Here is a 20,648-nt window from a genome sequence, read left to right on the forward strand (position 1 = left end):
TTTTTTTTCTTTTAATATTAATACATTTTGTACTATGAATTTCGTTCTTAGTTGCAAGGCTTGGAATTTTCGGCGTTGAAACTTTATTGGTTGCTGACAAGCTAATACAAACACATAAAAACCTTAAGCACCACTCTGTCGATTTGAATTCAGAAATCTGAATAACAAGCTACGCTGCCTTTCGATATGCTTCTATAGGAAGCGCCTCTGCTTGCAAGTGCTTCAAACTTTGTGGTGTTGGGGGCCATCTAACAAACAACATGTCATATATATTACTACCATTGTCCTCCGCACCAAGTTAACTTTAATTACTGAAGATATTGCTCATGGCTCAAGTTTGATCTGTTCGAATCTCATGTAACATTTTCGACGTGTTCTAGAAACAATATGAAGCAGCCCTCTAGGGATGTTTGAGTCTACAGCAATTCTTGAGTTCTAAGTGTCTGTAGATTATGCAGATTGCTCTATATATATCATAAATGTGATCAATCCAAATACATATGCAACTTGTACAGTTGTAACAAGTGACACGTCTAACATTAGAGATAATTTATTCCCAAAAGATCGAAGCCGAACAAGTATTCACATTTCTAATTTGTTTTTATCCTTGTTCTTTATCAAGTAATATGAACATATATATGTATATATTATTTCCCCTGTATTTTGGTTTCTATATAATGACAAAGGATTTGTATAAACAACAGAAAAACTCCATTTATTTACAAGTGCAGAGTCGCTGGTTATGCAATCTTTCTCACACAGCAACTTGAGCAGCTGCTAGCCTAGCAATAGGTACCCTGTCAAAGAATTTAGGATCAGGAATTTGATCTGGTTATAAAAGTAGTTTATGCAGCCTAAATAAGATAGATAAAAGCAAACGAACCTGAATGGAGAACACGAAACATAGTCTAGTCCAGCCTCTGCAAAGAATGCAACAGAAGAAGGCTCCCCACCATGCTCTCCGCATATTCCAACCTGTTAGTATAATTACCATGTGAAAATATCAGAAGAACAGAAAAAACAAAAATCTTGTGACTGTATGACACATCGTTGATATAAATTGACACCCCAATTTGTGATAGAATGCTCATAATCTATGCATTTCCGGTCACCTTTAAACTAGGCCTAGATGCGCGCCCCTTTTCCGTGGCCATCTTGATGAGCTGCCCAACACCTCTTTGATCAAGTACCTGAAAGCAGTGCATTTTGACTGTTAGTGTCCTTTTCCTTTTTGTTCTTTTTTTTAATTCCCTTGTAAGATGATTCTGGTGCTATTCGGGAAAAACCTATCTACAACGAAGCCTGCGTGGACTTGCATAAATGTGACTAACCTCAAATGGATCACTTTGAAGAAGGCCTTTCGCAAGGTAGATAGGTAGAAACTTGCCCACATCATCTCTACTGTAGCCAAATGTCATTTGTGTGAGATCATTGGTCCCGAAGGAGAAGAACTCAGCTTCCTTCGCAATCTATCATTGTTGATAAAAGAAAAAATAGGACGATGAATATTGTTTTATTCAGTTTACTTTTAAATAACGAAGTCAGCCTATCAATTTAGCCTTACCTCATCTGCAACCAGAGCAGCTCTGGGGATCTCAATCATAGTCCCAACCTTATAACTCAAGGTAGTATCCATCTCGGAGAACACCTTGACCGCAACACTGTGAATGAGTCCCACTTGATGTCCTAGTTCCTGAAAGGGAAAATTTTCATTCAGGATTCACTTTCCATTACTTCACATTTATTTTGCAAATAAATAATCAGAACGAAGAAAGGGAGGAACAAGAATTGGAGGATCATGCCTGAGGTGTTCCGACAAGGGGAACCATTATCTCGGGGAAAACTTTGACACCCTGGTTGCTCATTGAGACTGCAGCTTGAAAGATTGCATGCGTCTGCATTTCGGTGAGTTCTGGATATGATATCCCCAACCTGTTAAAACATCAGAACAAACTTTTCATCAATAACAAGGAGATCATATTTGTGCATCTTTGAACTTCTTGACTTGAAGTTTATGACATTAAGCATATAAGCATTCGCGCAGCGAAACATGTGATATTTGAAAGAAATAGTAAACATATTTTGTGAGTGAAATAAAACATGTTTACTATTTCTTTCACTGATGAAGCCCATGTGAAGAATGAAGAGCCACCAAACCTGCAGCCGCGGAAACCAAGCATGGGGTTTACTTCTGATAATTTCTCAATTCTTGAGAATACTTCATCCTCAGTCATACCAGTCTCTGCAGATAGTTCGCCAACAATCTGTTCTAAGTCACCTTCTGGAAGAAATTCATGAAGTGGAGGGTCTAACAGGCGGATTGTTACCGGAAGACCTGACATTATGATAGATAGCCAACAATTACAAATCTAAAGAAAAATGTAGATTAATTTTTAAACGCATAGCCTCAGAGCCTAACAATCCTTGAGAATTTTGTTGTATTAGTGGTCCATGAGGTGAAAATACTAGCAAACTTCAACGCGTTTACCATCCATTGCCTGGAAAATTCCTTCAAAATCAGATCTTTGATACGGTAGTAAGAGGTTCAGTGTCGCCTTCCTCTGTTCAGTTGTAACTGCCATGATCATTTTTCTTACCGCCTTTATTCTATCATCCGAAGCGAAAAACTAGAAAATAATAAAAAACACAGAAATATCAGAAGAGATCTCTAACATGACACGATTTGTTAAGCAAACAGAAGTACGACAGTGATGGAACTTGCAGCAAACCATAAAACATTACACATCCAACTAAACACTTTAGTAAGTAAAAGTAGTTACCATGTGCTCTGTCCTGCAAAGTCCAATCCCTTCCGCACCGTTATTTCTTGCTGTTAGAGCATCTTCAGGTGTGTCCGCGTTTGCCATAACCTATAATAGCATTACCACACAACTTTTTATAGAGAAATGCTAGTGGTAACAATGAAAACCATAATACACAAACAATATGGTACCTTGAGACGCCGGACTTTATCAGCCCAAGACATGAAGGTCTCCAAATCGCCACTTAAAGCGGGAGGAGAAAGTGGCTGTTTTCCTAATATGACTTCGCCAGTGGATCCGTTGAGTGAAAGCCATTCTCCTTCATTGACCACTGTATTCCCGATCACAACCAGCTGCAAATCATCAATGAACGAACCAAATTATGTCATTTTCTCTTTAGACTTTGCAACAACAGATAATGTTCATAAAGAGAAAACAATGGAAACCACCTTCTCAGCGTCATTTACTCGGATGTCAGCGCAGCCAGAAACACAACATTTGCCCCACCCACGGGCTACAACGGCTGCATGAGATGTCATGCCACCTCTAGCTGTCAAGATCCCTGCAGCAGCATGCATACCCCCAACATCTTCGGGGCTAGTCTCCGTTCTTACCTATGAATATGTACAACAACAATTCGTAATGATGAAACAGGGCCATGGCTCCACATGTTCCAGGACAAAAGAACATTTAGCTTACCAGGATGACACTCTTTCCTTGTGCATGCCATGCTTCAGCATCATCAGCACTGAATACGACTGTCCCTACAGCTGCTCCTGGAGATGCCGGTAATCCAGTGGCGATCACTTTGTCTTTGTAAGCGGTTGGATTCTCAAACTAGTCAGACAAAATTATACATAAGGAAGTCATAAATCCATCGGTACATTATACAAATCGGTCTATGATATGTGAACTTAGAAATGAGCATAAATACCTGTGGGTGAAGAAGTTGGTCAAGGTGCTGTGGTTCCACCATCTTGATTGCAGCACGCTTATCCACAAGCCCTTCGTTCACCATGTCTACAGCTATCTTAACCGCACCTTTACCAGTACGCTTTCCAGTGCGGCATTGTAACATCCACAACCTATTTTCTTGGACTGTGAACTCAATGTCCTGCAAATGTACCCCATGTTTTAGTTCTACAAAAACATGCGTTCCCATGAACCGGAAAATGTGAATGTAATGCTGATAGGAATATCATATATGGAAATGATAACTCTTACCATCATATCTTTGTAATGCTTTTCTAGAATTTCACAGTTCTCCACAAGCTCATCATAAGCTTCGGGCATACAATTTTTCATAGTATCCAAGTCTTCTGGCGTCCTAATGCCAGCAACTACATCTTCTCCCTGTTCAATTCCGTTATGGAGTTACTTTCACAAAACCATAGGAAAAATAGTGTCTATTACTATCGACTTAGAAGCAAAAGTTTTGTATAGTTGTATCAAATACCTGAGCATTGATTAAAAATTCGCCATATAGCTTCCTTTCTCCGGTGCTTGGATTCCTAGTGAACAATACACCTGTCCCTGAAGTATTTCCCATGTTCCCAAAAACCATGCATTGAATGTTAACTGCGGTTCCCTTCAAACCGGTTATCTGATTGATGCTCCGGTATTTATTGGCCCTTGGACTGTCCCATGAATCAAAAACTGCTTTGATAGCCAACAGTAGCTGTTGTTTTGGATCTGCAGATATCCATGGGGACAAGTACAAATTAACATAAAGAGGTGAGCTATGAAAATGTGGAAAAACATGAAGAAGTTGTCGGCGTTTTACTTTGTACCTGAAGGGAACTTTTCACCCGTGGTTTCGAGATACACATTTTTGTATTGTTCTACCAGTTCTTTAAGATCAGAGGCTGTTAGCTTTGTGTCAAGCTCAACTCCTTTCGTACCTTTTAGTTTTTCCAGCTGCTCCTCGAATGATGAGTGTGGAATTCCCATAACCTTCAAACGTAAAACTTTTGAATTCAGAATATGTCTTGAAACAGAAAAGATAAGGTTGAAATTATTATGCCAAAATGAGAAAATTTTCAATATTTAGACACATGAACATTGTGAAATGCCTCAATAAAACCACTTACAACATCTCCAAACATGTCTAGAAAACGTCTGTACGAGTCATAAGCAAAGCGCTCTCCACTTTTTGCGGCCAAACCAGCAACCACCTCATCATTCAGTCCAAGGTTGAGGACAGTGTCCATCATACCAGGCATGGAAATCTAGGTATATAGAGCGAAAATCAGTTGGTGTACGTCATAAACTAATTATTATTAAACAGATTGTAGTAAATGCGGCATTGCTTAAAATTACATATATGCGTCTCCATATGTGCCCTTGTGAACTAATGCTACAACGGCTGTGATTGGAACTGAAAGAACCGAGAATAATTGGAACTGAAAGAACTCTTACCGCAGCACCAGAGCGAACGGAGAGGAGGAGAGGCTTGGCAGGGTCACCGAGAATAGCACCCATGTCCTTCTGCACACTCTCTAAGCCCTCTAATATCTCCTCCCACAAACCTTGTGGTAAATCTTTGCCATTGAGCTGATACTCTTGGCATGCTTCTGTTGAAATAGTAAGTCCAGGTGGGACGGATAGCCCAATGCTAGCCATTTCTGCCAGGTTTGCACCTTTCCCTCCCAACTACAATGCATAGGCATGATGAACACAGAATTCAAATTCTATGACTAAATCCAACATTTAGATTAATGAAAAAGTACAAATTGAAAAAATTCTAAACTAAATCAAACATATGGATCGATGGATAAGTGCAAATTGAACATTCCGTTATGTAGCATAAACTTATGTTCGACTGAGATGAAAGTAAAACTCCTCATCCAAAACTGGGCCATACTATGCTAGAATTTCCAGTTCTCGTACTGGTAGCATGTCGAAAGTGAAGTAAAAGTTACCAGTGACTTCATGGCCTTGTTGCCTTCACTCTTTCCTTTTCCAAAAGTAAATACTCGCTGCAGAAACAAAACAGAAACCGTTCAGGAACTAGAAGCACCATGAACAAAATGCTTGTACATAGTTCAGATTGCCAGTCAAATTGATCATGATATTGTTATGAGTTTAGAGTGCGCAATCCGATAGTTGTGAGGTTTTACACAAAAGGCCTCGATGAAATTATTAGTAGAAGCGAAATGGAACCACTTAGTATAAGCTCTATTTAAATTTTGTCAGGTTTCCGACGCTGGATTTTACAACCCTTAACGTCACAAACTATTCTAATACCAAGTCAAAACTAAAGCATCCGGCTGAAAACTAATTAGAAAGGGATGGAGAAATCCAAGGTCTTGCAAGGATTAGAATAATCTGAGGCGGGATTTTTATCCTTTGAATAAAAGGATGCAATATAACTACCTTTCTGGTTGTTGGTGCAGTCTGATCTGCGAATGGGGACAGAACAGCGTTTGCTTCGATGTGTCCTGGCTCGTTCTTCTTCGGGTTTGGATTTGTGATAGTGTTTATAATTTGCATCTGCTGCGGGTGACAGCGCTTGAGGACAACTCGACCCGACGAGTTAAGGCCATGGAAGGAAGCGTTTTCTCTAGCAAGATCAAATTGATCCACATATTTTCCCTTGAACAATCTCTGCCTATAAACCTCAGCTGGAGTCCTTATGAGCATGCCTTTCACAGTGGATGACATTTTTATACTCACTCTGCTTGAGAAACCCAAGTAAATATTACCAATGGATACAAATCATACTACTATCTTTAACTGATCAGTACTAATTTAGTTCCAAGCAATATAAAATAATCTTAAAAAAAAAATTCGAAAAGAGAATCGTTATTATCACTGCAAAATAATCATCCTGCACTCCTCCGTCTCTTGTGTTAACACTTGTCTCAATGCATGATCAGCGGCTATTTTAGTGTGCCAATAACAGCTTGTAGAAATAACTTGTTATGGATCAAACAGTGAAACAGAATCTGAAATCATTTGATCAAATATGCACACACACATACCTGCTGAAGACAGAAGTGCTTTTCTGATCAGAAGAAGATGAGAGTTTCTACTTGCAAAAGTTACAGGAGATGTTGAGGTCTAGAGCTTCTTCAGACAAGAAAAAATGGCGGTTGGTGTTGTCTTTGTTTTGTTACTGGTGTGATGAGCGACATGAGTGGACCAAATTCTAGCGCTAAATCAGCTTTCAAAACTGCCCATTCACAATTATTTGTGCCAATAAAATTGTGGAAAATAATTGACTACCAATCATTTTGTTTTGAAAAGTAATATTAAGACTTTTTTTTTTTTTTAGTTTACGATTGGTTGAAAACGGAGATCTAGATCCGGCCGCAATTAAGTAGTTCTTGCGGTTTGGATAATGATTAACTTATTTGATAATGTTAATACTTGAAAAAAAATAAAAATAAAAAACAAAGAAACTTGTTTGATAATAAATACCGGGAAGAGTTGTTTAGGGAAAAGTGAGTAAAGATTTAGAATTCTCAACTCAAATTTCAACTCTATAAATACATTTTTTGATGCGACTGGTTTTATTTTTGTCATCGTTTGATTTGAATGCTAAAACATATTATCATCTTACGTGATATAGACACTTCGTTAAAAAGAGATTAGTTTGTTTGTGCCAATATATCTTTTACATTTAAAAAAACAAATAATATCGAAATGATGCTGTCTAAAATGATAAAATGAAAATACGGCACACATTTCGACGACCACATCTTAAGGAAGAGATGATATGAGGGGTATTTCAAGCATTTCAAGTTGCTAAGAAAGAAAAAAAAAAAAAAAATTATGAGGGAGTCAGGTATTATGGTTGACGCCCAGATGATGACTTGGCAAACTCCCGAGCCCAAGGCTGTCAATATAATTGCAGACCAAAATAGATTGTTACTGTAAAAAAAAAATTTCATTGTGACTGAAAAACATGAGGTATATCACATGTTTTATATAAGTGGTGAAAAAATTTATTTTTTAAGTTATTAAGTTTTTAACATACATATCTTATCATTTATATAATAACATGTGATGTACCATCCTGTGTACCGATCACATTGAAAAATTTCTTATTATTATGGGGCCCTTTTCCTCCTCTACAAGAGATTTTATACCATTTCATTTCTTCTACTGATGGAGTTCGAAACAAGAGACGAAATATCATATGTGATTATAAAGATGTTAGGAAAAAAAATTAATTGTATAATGACATATATTGTTATTATGTATTTCTGATATTAAAAAAAATGAAATCTCTCTTTTAAGAGATATTTTTCAATGTGGTCGGAATACAGGATGATACATCACGTATTATCATTCAAATTGTGAGATTTGTGTGTTAAAAAATTAATAACTTAAAAAGTAAAATGTTCTACCACTTATAAAAAAACATATGGTATACCATTCATGTTTCGATCATAATAAAAAATTTCTTTTTCTCCACCTCCGGAGAAAACTTGAATCCAAAGATCTCATGCCAGGTGGCTCGCTGGTGGACAATCGTCACCATGGAATCCTGCTCTCTCTTTCCTTATCCTCATGGCAGTTCCCTGACAAGCAATATTTTAATGATTAAAATTACAAAGAAAAAAAGGCATTCTTTCTTCAAAATATAGAATAAGTCATGTGGTTTTGTGTTCTGATGTTGGTCTGCTAAGTGTTGTGTTTGTGTTAATCAAGTTTTGTATTCGTGTCGTTTTATTAAAACGAGAAGAATAAAAAAATACAATTAAAATATAAGAGCACACAAAGTTAAAAAAAGTGCAAAAAGTGAAAAAAATTGTTATAAACTTTTTGTTTAATTGTGATTATATAAATCCTAGATTATATTTGATTTTAGTTATTCTTTCCTATATAGACTTGTATTCCTTAGAAGAGGAGAATGATTTCTTCTCTCTCTTATTACTATAAATAAAGATATTGCGTAGGAGGAATAACATATCATCTTCCCTTCTCAGATAAAATAGGTTACAATACGTTATCAACACACTCCTACCGTTGCGCTTCGAAATCAGACATGGAAGCTTTTTGCATCAAACCAGTTCACCAATATTATCACTCAATCAGGTTCTTCCAAAACAACAATTTTCATCTCGATATTTTTGCAGCCTTGATAGCATGAACATTCACCATAATGCATGACCCAACTTTACGTTTTTCAAATTTTAGATTATACATAAATTGTGTATGCATTATATCCATAATTGTTGAATTATGTGAATTTGATATTGCCATGAATTGCATCAAATATATGTTCATTCATTAAATTATATATTGAATATGAATTGAATTAATTGGAAAAAAAAAAAAAAAAAAAAAAAAAAAAAAAAAACTCGAAAATTGCTAGGCTTCTTTGAACCCATGACCCGAGCCGTTAACCCAGGCCTATAGCCTGTCACCGAGTTGCGAGACCATAGAGCCGTAGCCATTGGCTCCTGGTTTTGAAACTCAGAAAACCCGACGCCTTTAGCGGTGTTTCCACCATCACAGGTGGCCCTGCAGCCCAACCTTGACCTTAGGTCGCCATCCCGACGGCCTAAAGCTTGTGCACCAACGTAGATTGACCAAGATTCCTTTGAATCTCGTCGAATTTTTCAATTTTTCGATTTGAATTTCTTGGGTTTTGGTTGAAATGTTGAGATTACTTTATCTCTGTTCATATTCGTGATCCCCGTCTCCTCATGAACTCGCCCCAAGAATTTTTATCCCAAAACACGGCCGCCTAAAGCGGTGGCCCTGATCTTTTTCCCCGACGAGCGCACCCGGCTATGATTGGGGTGTTTTTGATTTCATCCCAAGCCCAATTGGGCCTCGATTTCTCAGCTTGAAATTTTTCCCTTTCTTTTGGGCTCGCTTGCAACCGCCCAAACCATTAGCTTGGCCTGTGAATATCACCTGTCCAAGACGGTCTTGGAGTCCCCTCTTGCTCCGCGTTGTACCAAATCCCAGGCCAGGTGTTGGTATATCTGTGTCCATGTCGCACCGGATCCCAGCCTATGCACTGGTGCTTCCGTGTCCACGAATCATCATATCAGAGCCTGTTTGGGCCTCTGCCCTTGGGCTTGCACTTGCAGCCCATTTTTCTATGATGCTCAGTCCACCTACATGATATGTCGTAACCAACCCAGCCCAATTTCTTTGGGCCTGGACCTCACAATACAAATTTACTCAGCCCACCCGTGGGCTTTGGTCCAAGTTTTTGGGCCCCGAGTTTTAATTGCCTTTTTTTTTAGGCCCAATGGGTTTTATAATTTTTCACCCATACTTTAAAGTCCAAATAATTAATTAAATTATAATTATAGACCTGAAGTTGTATTTGCATATTTTCTTGTTGCATATTTCTGTGTGTGTGTGTGTGTGTGTGTGTGTGTGTGTGTGTATTTGAGTTTGTCTGCAGGAACATATGAACCTGAAGTTCATAATTATTTCGAAACTTGAAGTTTCTAGAAACATGTCTGGTTTGAAAACCTAAAGTTTTCCTTAAAAACATCACCCATGCAAACCCGAAGCTTTTTTCATGTGAATTTAAACCCATAATGTCTATTATAACCTAAATGTTCTACTCCTATGTGAATTGATTGATTTTCTTTCTCCATTATACTAATCACATCTTGTCCTTTATTTTGTGATAGGAACATGTCAAATTTGAACAAACTCGACTTTACTGCCTTGGAGGTCTCTGGAATGAACTACCTCAAGTGGGTCCAAGATGTGAAGTTTCACCTCACTGCAAAAAATTTGCATCCCGTCATTGAAGATGAGATGGACAACCCGGTTGGCGAAGCTGAGAAAACCACTGCCATGATCTTCATCTGAAGACATATTCATGATGCATTGCAAACTGAGTGCCTTATTGAGAAGGATCCACGAGCACTATGGGTCATTTTGGCTGATCGTTTTGATCACCAAAATGACATCTTCTTGCCTGAAGCAAGACATAACTGGTAGCATTTGCGCTTCCAACACTTTAAGTCTGTGAATGAATATAAGTTTGTCGAATTCGATCACTTCTCAAGTTTTGCAACGAAACTTTGACCGAAGAGGATCTCCTAGAGAAGACTTATTCGACCTTCTCTGCTACTAATGTTGTTCTGCAACAACAATATAAAGCTCTGAAGTTCACTAAGTTCTCAGATTTGATCTTTGTTTTACTTATCGCTGAAAAGCAGAATCAGCTGTTGATGAAGAATCATCAAGCTTGACCTACTAGGGCGACTATTGTGCCTGAAGCACACTATAGGACAAACCAATGCCCAAAACGTCAAAAAAGGCGTGGTAGAGGCGGCCAGAAGCCACCCCGCCAAGGTCAATAGAGTCAAGGCCCATCTAAGGGAGGAAACAAAGCCCGAAAGCGCTCTAACCTTGCTTCTAAGGCCCGAAACTTCAAGAATAAGGGCAAAGCACCTAAAACCATGGATGCAGACATGTGCTATCGTTGTGGTTCAAATGACCATTGGTCCCGTGTTTGCCAAGCTCCCTAGAAGGTTGTAGCTGAATATCATTCTTGTTGTATGAAGTTTGAATCAAACTTTGTGCAAGTGGACGAACCAAAGAGTACCAAGATGGAGGTTTCTGACTTTCAGGAGAATACCACCCCTATGGAAGATTAGAATCTTATACATAAACTATTTTTCTAGTTGAAATTTAGACAATGGGGCTGAATTCCACCCAGTGGCCGAACCCCCTTGTGTTGTTTGGTTAATTTTGAACAATTTTTCCTTATGTTCGGATTATTTGTTGGTGATTTGTTTTTGGATATTAAGTTTTTAACTAATTACCATCCTTGAATACTTAAATTATTTTGAATGGTTATTTGTTTTAAGAACTTTTATGCTTGTGGCTGATTCAAATTAAATTTTATTCTAGGTATGACTAATGAGAAAGTTAGTTGTCTGGCAAATAGTGCAACCACGCACACAGTTTTGCGTGAATGCATCTATTTCACTAACTTCATACCTAAGAATGCACCTTTAATAACCTTGTGAGGCTCATCCAACCTGATCGAAGGATACGGTAAGACACGTATAATGTTGTCCAATGGTACAATTTTGACCATTGATGAGGCACTTTATTCTCCGCGTTCCGGAAGAATGTTGTTGAGTTTCAAGGACATTAAAGATAATATTTATCACGCTAAAACCTATGTAGAAAATGGAGTTGAATTTATGTGCATAACTACTTACGAATATGGCCAGAAACATATTCTAGAGAAGATGGAGCGTATCCTTAATGGTCTGTATACTACGACTATACGGCCCATAGAGAACCACTATGTGGCCGGCCCTACCTTTGGGACCGTGCACAAAATTACACTTTGGCATGATCGTTTGAGACACCCTGGACAAACAGCGATGCGCCGTATCCTCAAATCATCACACGGGTATCCATTAACCCGAAGTTTAGGTTCGATTCAAGGAATCGCATGTCAAACATGTTCTATGGGAAAGCTTATTATTAAGCTTCCTTATGACAAGATTCGTTCGAATCTTCTTATTTTTCTACAAAGGATTTAGGGGAACATTTGTGGACGGATTCACCCCCTATGCGGACCATTTAGATATTTTATGGTTTTGGTTGACGCCTCCACACGTTGGTCACATATGTGCTTGTTGTCCACAAGGAACATTGCATTCTCCAAACTGTTAGCTCAGGTTATCAAGCTCAGGGCTCACCACCCTGATTATTCGATTGGATAATGCTGGAGAATTCATATCTAAAACTTTTGATAACTATTACATGTCAGTTGAGGTTGAAGTTGAACATCCAGTACCTCATCTTCACACCCAAAATAGCCTGGCAGAGGCATTCATTGAGCGCTTACAAATGATTACTCAATCGTTGGTCATACATACCAAGCTTCTGATCGCTGCTTAGGGCCATGCAATATTACACGCAGCCATGTTGGTCAGCCTAAGGCCTATTACGACCCAACCATATAGCGCCTTTTCAGTTGGTTACCGGATATGAACCTGACATGTCACATCTGTGCATTTTTGGTTGTGCGGTCTACGTGCCGATTTCTCACCCTTACATACAAAAATGGGGCCTCAACGAAGGATGAGAATATATGTTGGATATGATTCTCTTTCAATCATTCGTTACTTAGAACCTTTGACAAGCGATCTGTTTACTGCTCATTTCGCGGATTGTCACTTCTATGAAACAGTCTTCCTGTCCTTAGGGGGAGATAAGAATGTCAACATTCCTGAAGAACGACACGAATTATCATGGACGACTCCCACTTTTTCTTATTTAGATCCCCACACCGCTCAGTCTGAAACTGAAGTGCAGCGCATATTAGATCTCCAAAGCATAGCTCAGAGCATGCTAGATGCTTTCACCGATCTAGTGCGAGTGACAAGATCACATATTCCAGTTGCGAATGTGCCTGTAAAGATGGATGTACCAAATGTACGACGAATTTCCATCTTGGAGGCCCAAGACACCAAATTTGGTGATCCACGTACATTAGCGGCTACCCAATCATCTGCCTTTACACAAAAGCGTTGCAGACCACTTAGTTCAAAGAATTCACACCCCCGGAAGATGAAAACCCATGGCACAGGCACTTGAAGAGCTTATAGTGAATCCAACTATCGCTTACTCATTCTATCCAACTCATGAGGAAATTCTAGATTACGAAAGCGTCATTGAAGAGATGAATCCACCTCCCAAGAATAATGAGATTTCAATGTATTATACTAGCTTAGATGATGTGTGGTGTAGAAGTGAGATGATCGTCGATGATGCATTAGCATATGCAGTAGCTACTGAGATCATGTTGAGCGATGATGTTGAATCTCGTTCTGTTGATGAATGTCGACGTAGAACCAATTGGTCAAACTAGAAACAAGCAATCCAAGTCGAACTCGATTCGCTTGCGAAACGTAAGGTGTTTGGACCTGTAGCTCAGACTCCTCCACATGTGAAGCCCATTAGCCATAAGTGGGTTTTCATTCAGAAGTATAATGAGAAGAACGAAATTGTACATTACAAAGCTCGTCTTGTTGCGCAAGGCTTCTCACAACACCCCGGGATTAACTATGATGAAACTTATTCACCCGTTATGGATGTGATTAGTTTTACTACCTTATCGGTTTGGTAGTTTTCGAAAAACTGAGTATGCAAGTGATAGACGTAGCAACTGCGTATCTAGATGGGGATCTTGATATGAAAATTTATATGAAAGTTCCCGAAGGACTTACATTGATTGGATCAAATATTTCCAAACCCCGGACAAGCTTTCAATTCGGTTGAGGTGTTCACTATATAGTTTGAAGCAATCCAGAAGAATGTGGTATAACCGTCTGAGTGAGTATTTAACTAGTAAGGGATATGTGAACAACGAACTATGCCCTTGTATGTTTATTAAGAAGTCACATTCCGGTTTTGCGAATGTTGCAGTATATGTCGATGATATGAACCTTATCAAAACTCCTGAAGAGCTCGCGAGGACTGTCGTGCACCTGAAGTCAGAATTTGAGATGAAAAATCTAAGAAATACTCGAACTGTCTCGGTCTTAAGATAGAGCACCGTTTGGATGGAATCTTAGTGCATCAAACGAACTACACCCAAAAGGTGTTGTGTCGCTTTAATGAGGATAAAGCAAAGCCTTCGAGTACTCCTATGGTTGTTTGATCGTGAGATGCAAAACGGGATCCCTTCCGTCCAAAGGATGATGATGAAGAGATTTTGGTGCCTGAAGTTCCTTATCTAAGTGTGATAGGCGCTTTGTTATACTTAGCTCAATGCACTAGACCCGACATCTCCGTCGCTGTTAATCTTTTGGCAAGATACAATAATGCACCAACACGCAGATACTGGACTAGTGTTAAAGACATTTTCCGTTACCTTAAGGGTACTACGGATTTGGGTTTGTTATATCCCTACGGATCCTCAAGTGATGCCATACCCCCTTATCTCGAGTCGATTCTCGCCTTGTTGGTTATGCCGACACATGATACTTATCTGATTTGCACAAAGCGCGCTCTCAAACGAGTTATGTTTTTACCGTTGGAGGCATCGCAATCTCTTGGAGGTCAACTAAACAGACCTTAGTTGCCACTTCGTTTAACCATGCTAAAATTCTCGCCTTACATGAAGCAACTTAGAAATACATTTGGGTGAGGGCAGTTGTGGACTATATTCGAAGCTCTTGCGATCTTTACCTTGTCATTGATGTCTTGACGATGACCTATGAAGACAACGTAACATGCATCGAACAACTCAAGAAGGGTTCCATCAAAGGAGACAACACCAAGCACATTGCGCCGAAGTTTTTCTTTTCACATTAACAACATCAGAAGATTGCATTCACGCAAATCCGTTCACAAGACAATCTAACTCACATCTTCACCAAATCACTACTGAATGCGACGTTTCAGAAGCTTGTTTAAGAAATTGGTATGCATAAACTTTCTGAGTTGTAACATTGCTAGTTCTCTTTGGAATTGTGTCAAACTCAAGGAGAGTATCCTGAAGTATACTTGCTTGATCTTAATGTACTATGTTTCCCTACGATTAGGAGCATTTTTCCCACTGAGTTTTTGCTACCTAACTAGGTTTTAACGAGGCACCCACCTTGGGTTGATCATATCCTTGATGACGTCTCGTAAACGTTTCATTTGACTTTGCATTTCTCACGCATTTTTCCTTAGACTATGGGTTTTTTTCATACTCAGGTTTATACCATAGCCATAGGGTTTTTTAGTGAGACTTAGTTCCTTATGCAAGTTTCTACCTTATTGAGAATAGCGTGTTCCCATAATCAGTGCCGACGAGTCGACTTCCTTACCCTCTACATGATGCCGAATCTACTTGAGTATTTACACACTCAAGAGGGAATGTTATAAACTTCTTGTTTAAGTGTGATTGTGTAAATTCTAGATTATATTTGATTCTAGTTATTCTTTCTTATATGGACTTGTATTCCTTGGAGGAGAATGATTTTTTCTCTCTTATTACTATAAATAAAGGTACTACGTAGGGGAATAACACATCCTTTACAAACACATCTCTCTCTCTGCCGTCACCCCCTTCCCTTGTCAGATAAAATAGGTTACAACAAAAATCACTTAAATTAAAAAGTGCGAAAATCATTTTTCACGAGACTTTCTAGTTTTTGTACATTTAACTACAGTAACCAACATTGATTTTGGGTTTCATACAATATTTTTGAATAATTTAGAACAAATTCACAATGTGGGAACAAAATTTAGAGCTAACAACACATAGCCCTCTATAAATTTCAAACTAGTACAATGATGTGAAAATTTATCAAACCACCCAGAGGATCAAACCTCAGAATACAAGGCAACTTACAACTGTCAAAAACTCCTCGACGGAGTGATCCAAACGTATTTATTCTGTTTATATGAGTCCCACAAATCTTTATTCAGAACACTCCACTCAGATTCTACGGACTTTTATTAAGAAAGAGCATAACGTACAGAAATTCGCCACTGTATCGGGCTCCTACAAGACGGGCAATCCTTCATGCCCTGTTTCTCGTGGAGCTCATTGCACGTCCTGCAAACCACTTGATGGGCGCACGGGAGGAAGACCACAGACATCTCCTCCGAGAGGCACATGACACACTCCCGTTCACGTTTCACCCCTCCTGTCTCAGTGTAGTCTTGAATATCCTTTACTGCTTCTGAGATGTATGGGATCCTGGACCCCTTGTCATCCAGGCCATTTTCGATATCTGTTACTTTGCTGGAATAGCTTCCATCAATGCCCCTCCGCAGCGCAGCAATTTTTGAAGAATCACTCTTGAGTCTTAATTGAGAGATTTCCTTTTCGAGTTGCTGAATATCGTCTTTGTACTTCTGCAGATTGTTTTCTGCTTTCAGTTTAATCGCATCCTCCTCGGATTTTGTTGAAGCCTCTATCTGTTCCCTTTCTTTTCTTATCAAACTGACCTGCCCAACTAGTTCTTCCTTTGATTTCTCTTCCTTTTGCCATCTAGCCTGCGACATACTCTCTCTTTTAGTGAGAAGAAACTCAGAACTAAAAACCTACGGCAGAAAGTAGGAATGAAACTATTGTAAAACCAACAACACAACATTTTCGAGATTGTTTCAAAATGAACTGTGCAACACCGTTACATGCTCTTTCTCAAAGTTCAAACCATCGGTCCATCAATCCCTGGTTACAAAATGCCTGTTTGCACACGTGCACATATGTGTGCTAATATAAGCGAATGATAAACTCCAAAAGGAGAAAGCAAATTGAGTACATAAATAATCAACAGCTCAAATCTATATAGCAAGCAAATGACAAGACTAAATCATCTTCATTACAAAACATGCACAAGTACCACTTGTATTCCAAACGACTGCACAATCTGTCATCCCAAAGAAGCATGTTATACTTATAAGACGTGTAAATACCTCAAATCCAAATAAAGCTTACATGCATGAATTGCCAATTTGGAGTACTTGGAAATAAAGTATTTACTAAGTACCTCCAATTGTTCCTGGAGATCTTTTGCTTGTTCTAGTTCCTGCAGGAGCTGTTTTAACTTGCGCTTTTCAGTCACAAGTTCTTCATTGAACATGGTTTTCTGCTTCTCCCAGGACTGAAACTTCATCAGTGTTTTCTTCTCCCTCTTTGATACCTCCTGACAGCTTGCAGCGGACTCTGCAGCACGTACCTTAGCAGCCTCCATTTCCTGCCTCAAGGCAGCATTCTCCACCTCAAGCCTCCGGACAGAAGAATTTGCTCGTTCAACCTGGCTACTAGCCTTGCACAGAGAATTTTCCATCTCAGAAAGCTTCTTCATGGTGTTTTCCTCCAGCGTTTGCTTCTCTTTCTTCAGCCGCTCAACTTCTTCTTTCTCTTGCCTCAATGACTTAAGTTCAGCCTTGTCCTTACTCAATCTACGTGCAGCCTGCATAACCTTCTGATTGGCCCACTCTGTCCACTCTTGGAGCTGACTTTGCAAGTCCCGTGCCCTCGGAACCAACTTTAAAATCATTTCATCTTTCTTGTCCCGGGGAACCCATTGCCCCAAGGACTTATCATACGGTATCCCAGAAAAAACAGAATTAGTTGCATCAGAGTGACAGCTAATAGGAACTGGATTTGAAATGCTTTTTATAGGCAGAGAAAGGGAAAGCTCAGTATCAGCAACTGATAATGCAGGCAGAGTATTTGGTGCAGGTAATGCTGCTGCAGTATTGACTACAGGTAATGCCATTGAAGTACTGACAGAAGGTAATGCTGTTGAAGTACCAACAGCAGGTAATGCCGTTGAAGTACCGACAGCAGGTAATGCCGTTGAATTACCGACAGCAGGTAATATGGACGGGACACTGTTCTTAGGCAAAACAGAAGCAGTATTGTCAACATCCAGGTTAAATGGTCTAGGGGAAGAAGGCCCTGCATTGGCAGAAAGATTGTTGTTTCCACTGTCTTGAGGCACATCAACTCCCATAGCCTTGCTTATTTTTATGGAAGCATTCTTTAAATTAACAGCGGTAGAGTCTGACACAGATTTTAGTTTCTTATCCAAGATTAAACCACCCAAACCATTCAGCTTCCCAGCTCTTGAAGACCCTTTACATCCATAAGTCCGATAGCTTTTCTCCAAATGAAGCGACTTGTGCCGAAGCATGTAGTCTCTCTTGGTAGTAACAGAATGGACCTTTCTACTACTTAAAAGCTTTTCCTCTACTGCGGGAGATTGAGATGTTCCAGATGCACAAAAAGATTTATCCCCATTATCAGATGTGGAATGTGCGCCCTCTCTCTCAAACAATGATCCACTATGAACAACAGAATTTTTCGGTTTAGCTATGCTGGGAACCCCTCCTGCAATGGTAGGTGTCTCAGACTGTGAGCTATGAGAACCTGGAACTGAAGGAACTGTCATAGAATTATTCAGATTATTCAATTCCGAACTTTTGGATTCTGTTTCCGACTGGGGTTGATTCGGGATGGAGGGACTTCCATTTGAAGCTCCATCACCAATGAAACTATTGAAGGGATCGCCATCCATTGCACAAGCATGAGAGACATTCATGTCACAAATCAACAAGCACCACATTGCATCACCAGTGCTGAAGAAAGGCCTAACCTCCCGAAGAACGCAAACCAGTTCTGCCAATATGTACTTCTCCAGCTGCTGTAGATCTTCAAAACAGTGCTCTCTTGAAGGATCAATTTCTTGGCCACTTCTAAGATAAGCTAAAGTATTATCCACTATATTAGACACGGTGTCTTTACACCCATAACAAAGACCAGACCGCAAAACAGCCTTTGTAGCAACTTCTTCTGCATAACCACAAGCAACAATCTTTTTTATTGCACTCTTGAAAATCATGTCCAAATTACTTAGAACAAGCTCTTCAAGTTGGGTTTCTGTGAGGTCACTCCAATCAGCATCCTGAAACTCATCTGCCTCTAGTTCCTCTCTGGGCCGGCTTGGGCCAACCTCGGATGGAACAACAGCATTAGACAATCCAAGGTCGAGTTTCAACCCATCAGAATGGTCTTGATTAACACTGCACAGGTCACAGACACCAATTTGTCCATGACTCTGCGTGATTTCGAATTTTTCAGCTGAAAACTCATAACTTGTGGATTCAGTCTGAGATAAAGGAATAATCTTACTAGGGTAACCTAAAGGCGGATCAGTCCGGAACTTCCTCTTATTTCTACTTCCCTTTTCTTGAAAAGTTATCGAGGAAGAGACTTGGGTGGTACAACCATTACTGCCCTTGGCTACCATTGATGCCATTTCAGCTGCACAAAACAATCTAATTTTAATACATTCTCATCTGTATATGCATCGAGTCCTATCTAACAGTTCCGAATGCAATACCAAAACACCAAATTCACCAATTCTACCAAAAATCTATCAAACAACAAACTACTGAAACCAACATTCATAGCTGCAATCAATCAAAAATCCAGCTCACAACATCATCAACTGGTCAATCTAAACAACCCAATTAAACCCAGATTACTAAAGGTTAAATCCCAGTATTAAAATTAACGATTTTTAACATTCCAGAACCAAAATCAACAAGAACACATCAATCAGATTATGAGAGGGGAAAAAAAAAAAAAAAAAGAGACTACCCAGAAGCAAAAACTGAATAATCAATCCGTTTGCAAGATACCCAGTTGGATTCAGATAACGATTATGAGCTACCAATGTGAAACTCAATACAAATCTCAAAAACAAAATCAGGAAGATTAGATCAAAAAAGAAAAATCAATTGCAAAATCTGGTATGTGGGGGTGTTCATGAAAAATAAAGATCTTTAATACAAAATACAAGAATTTGAGGTGATTAATCAGAAGATAGATACGGTCGAAACGCACCCGATTTGAGCTAATTGTTCGATCAATCAAAGGTACGAACCAGTCTCAGAACATCAGAAAATCACAAAGAGAATTTATAGTTGGCTTTTTTTTTTTTTCCCTCTTAATTATTAGCCTAAAGAGAAATATGAGAGAATTGAACGTCTGTCTCTCTCAAAAGTTTCATTCTGGGGGGTAATTTTTTTTATTTTTTTATTTTTGTCATAAGCAGACCAATTAACCAATGTTTTCAACGACCTAAATAAAAAATAAAAAATAAAAAAAAAACAAAGGATTGCTGAATTTCAATTTACTAATAACCATATTTAAGGAAAATTAGCCACCAAGCCCATGTAGATGAATTATTTTCATAACTAGCTTCTTGGCCCGTTCCTACGCTCGTAATGTTGACGTATTATTATTTTACATATGTAACACTTTAAATGACGTAGATAATACTTGAATATTTATATTTGAAAATTTGATCTCATTTTTTTTTTGTAACAAAAGTCTCTTTCTTTACTTATAGATTATAGTAATAAAAAATAATAATTTCGTTTTCGTTTTGCTAATGATTTTTTTCTCTTATATAA

At 38.8% G+C, this 20,648-nt stretch overlaps 2 protein-coding genes across 3 annotated transcripts; both read right to left on the minus strand.

The window, feature by feature from the left end:
* Positions 1-363: 363 nt before the first annotated feature.
* On the minus strand, positions 364-6,913 carry LOC137731184 (pyruvate, phosphate dikinase, chloroplastic-like). The gene is made up of 21 exons (XM_068470290.1): positions 6,746-6,913; positions 6,138-6,438; positions 5,684-5,740; positions 5,181-5,414; positions 4,853-4,990; positions 4,553-4,715; positions 4,219-4,454; positions 3,987-4,115; positions 3,697-3,876; positions 3,462-3,599; positions 3,212-3,376; positions 2,954-3,115; positions 2,781-2,870; positions 2,489-2,627; positions 2,158-2,335; positions 1,803-1,932; positions 1,565-1,693; positions 1,332-1,469; positions 1,113-1,190; positions 884-975; positions 364-797 (listed from the first exon to the last, which is right to left on the minus strand). The coding sequence occupies exons 2-21, from the start codon at positions 6,423-6,425 to the stop codon at positions 755-757; spliced, it is 2,907 nt and encodes a 968-aa protein (XP_068326391.1). The 5' UTR covers positions 6,426-6,438; positions 6,746-6,913; the 3' UTR covers positions 364-754.
* A 9,028-nt stretch (positions 6,914-15,941) lies between these two features.
* LOC137731110 (putative E3 ubiquitin-protein ligase RF298) lies at positions 15,942-20,204 on the minus strand. Of its 2 annotated transcripts, none has more exons than XM_068470195.1 (3): positions 20,077-20,204; positions 17,210-19,491; positions 15,942-16,712 (listed from the first exon to the last, which is right to left on the minus strand). In XM_068470195.1, exons 2-3 carry the CDS (start codon positions 19,484-19,486, stop codon positions 16,170-16,172), a joined length of 2,820 nt encoding a protein of 939 aa, XP_068326296.1. In that variant the 5' UTR covers positions 19,487-19,491; positions 20,077-20,204; the 3' UTR covers positions 15,942-16,169. The 2 variants fall into 2 exon arrangements, with proteins under 2 accessions (XP_068326296.1, XP_068326295.1); XM_068470194.1 differs by having other exon boundaries at positions 15,942-16,760.
* Between the last annotated feature and the right edge of the window lie 444 nt (positions 20,205-20,648).

Source organism: Pyrus communis, chromosome 4, assembly GCF_963583255.1.
Source record: "Pyrus communis chromosome 4, drPyrComm1.1, whole genome shotgun sequence".
Lineage (NCBI taxonomy): Eukaryota > Viridiplantae > Streptophyta > Magnoliopsida > Rosales > Rosaceae > Pyrus > Pyrus communis.

Bases quoted from the DNA above. Each gene is read 5' to 3' on its own strand.
- LOC137731110 (XM_068470194.1), bottom strand. From the start codon at position 19,486: ATGGCATCAATGGTAGCCAAGGGCAGTAATGGTTGTACCACCCAAGTC. The intron at 16,761-17,209 runs GTACTTAGTAAA...TTTCTGCCGTAG, and splicing joins ATCTCCAGGAACAATTGGAG to GTTTTTAGTTCTGAGTTTCT.
- LOC137731184 (XM_068470290.1), bottom strand. From the start codon at position 6,425: ATGTCATCCACTGTGAAAGGCATGCTCATAAGGACTCCAGCTGAGGTT. The intron at 3,600-3,696 runs GTATTTATGCTC...TTGTCTGACTAG, and splicing joins ACCAACTTCTTCACCCACAG to TTTGAGAATCCAACCGCTTA. The intron at 3,377-3,461 runs GTAAGCTAAATG...ACATATTCATAG, and splicing joins AAGGAAAGAGTGTCATCCTG to GTAAGAACGGAGACTAGCCC.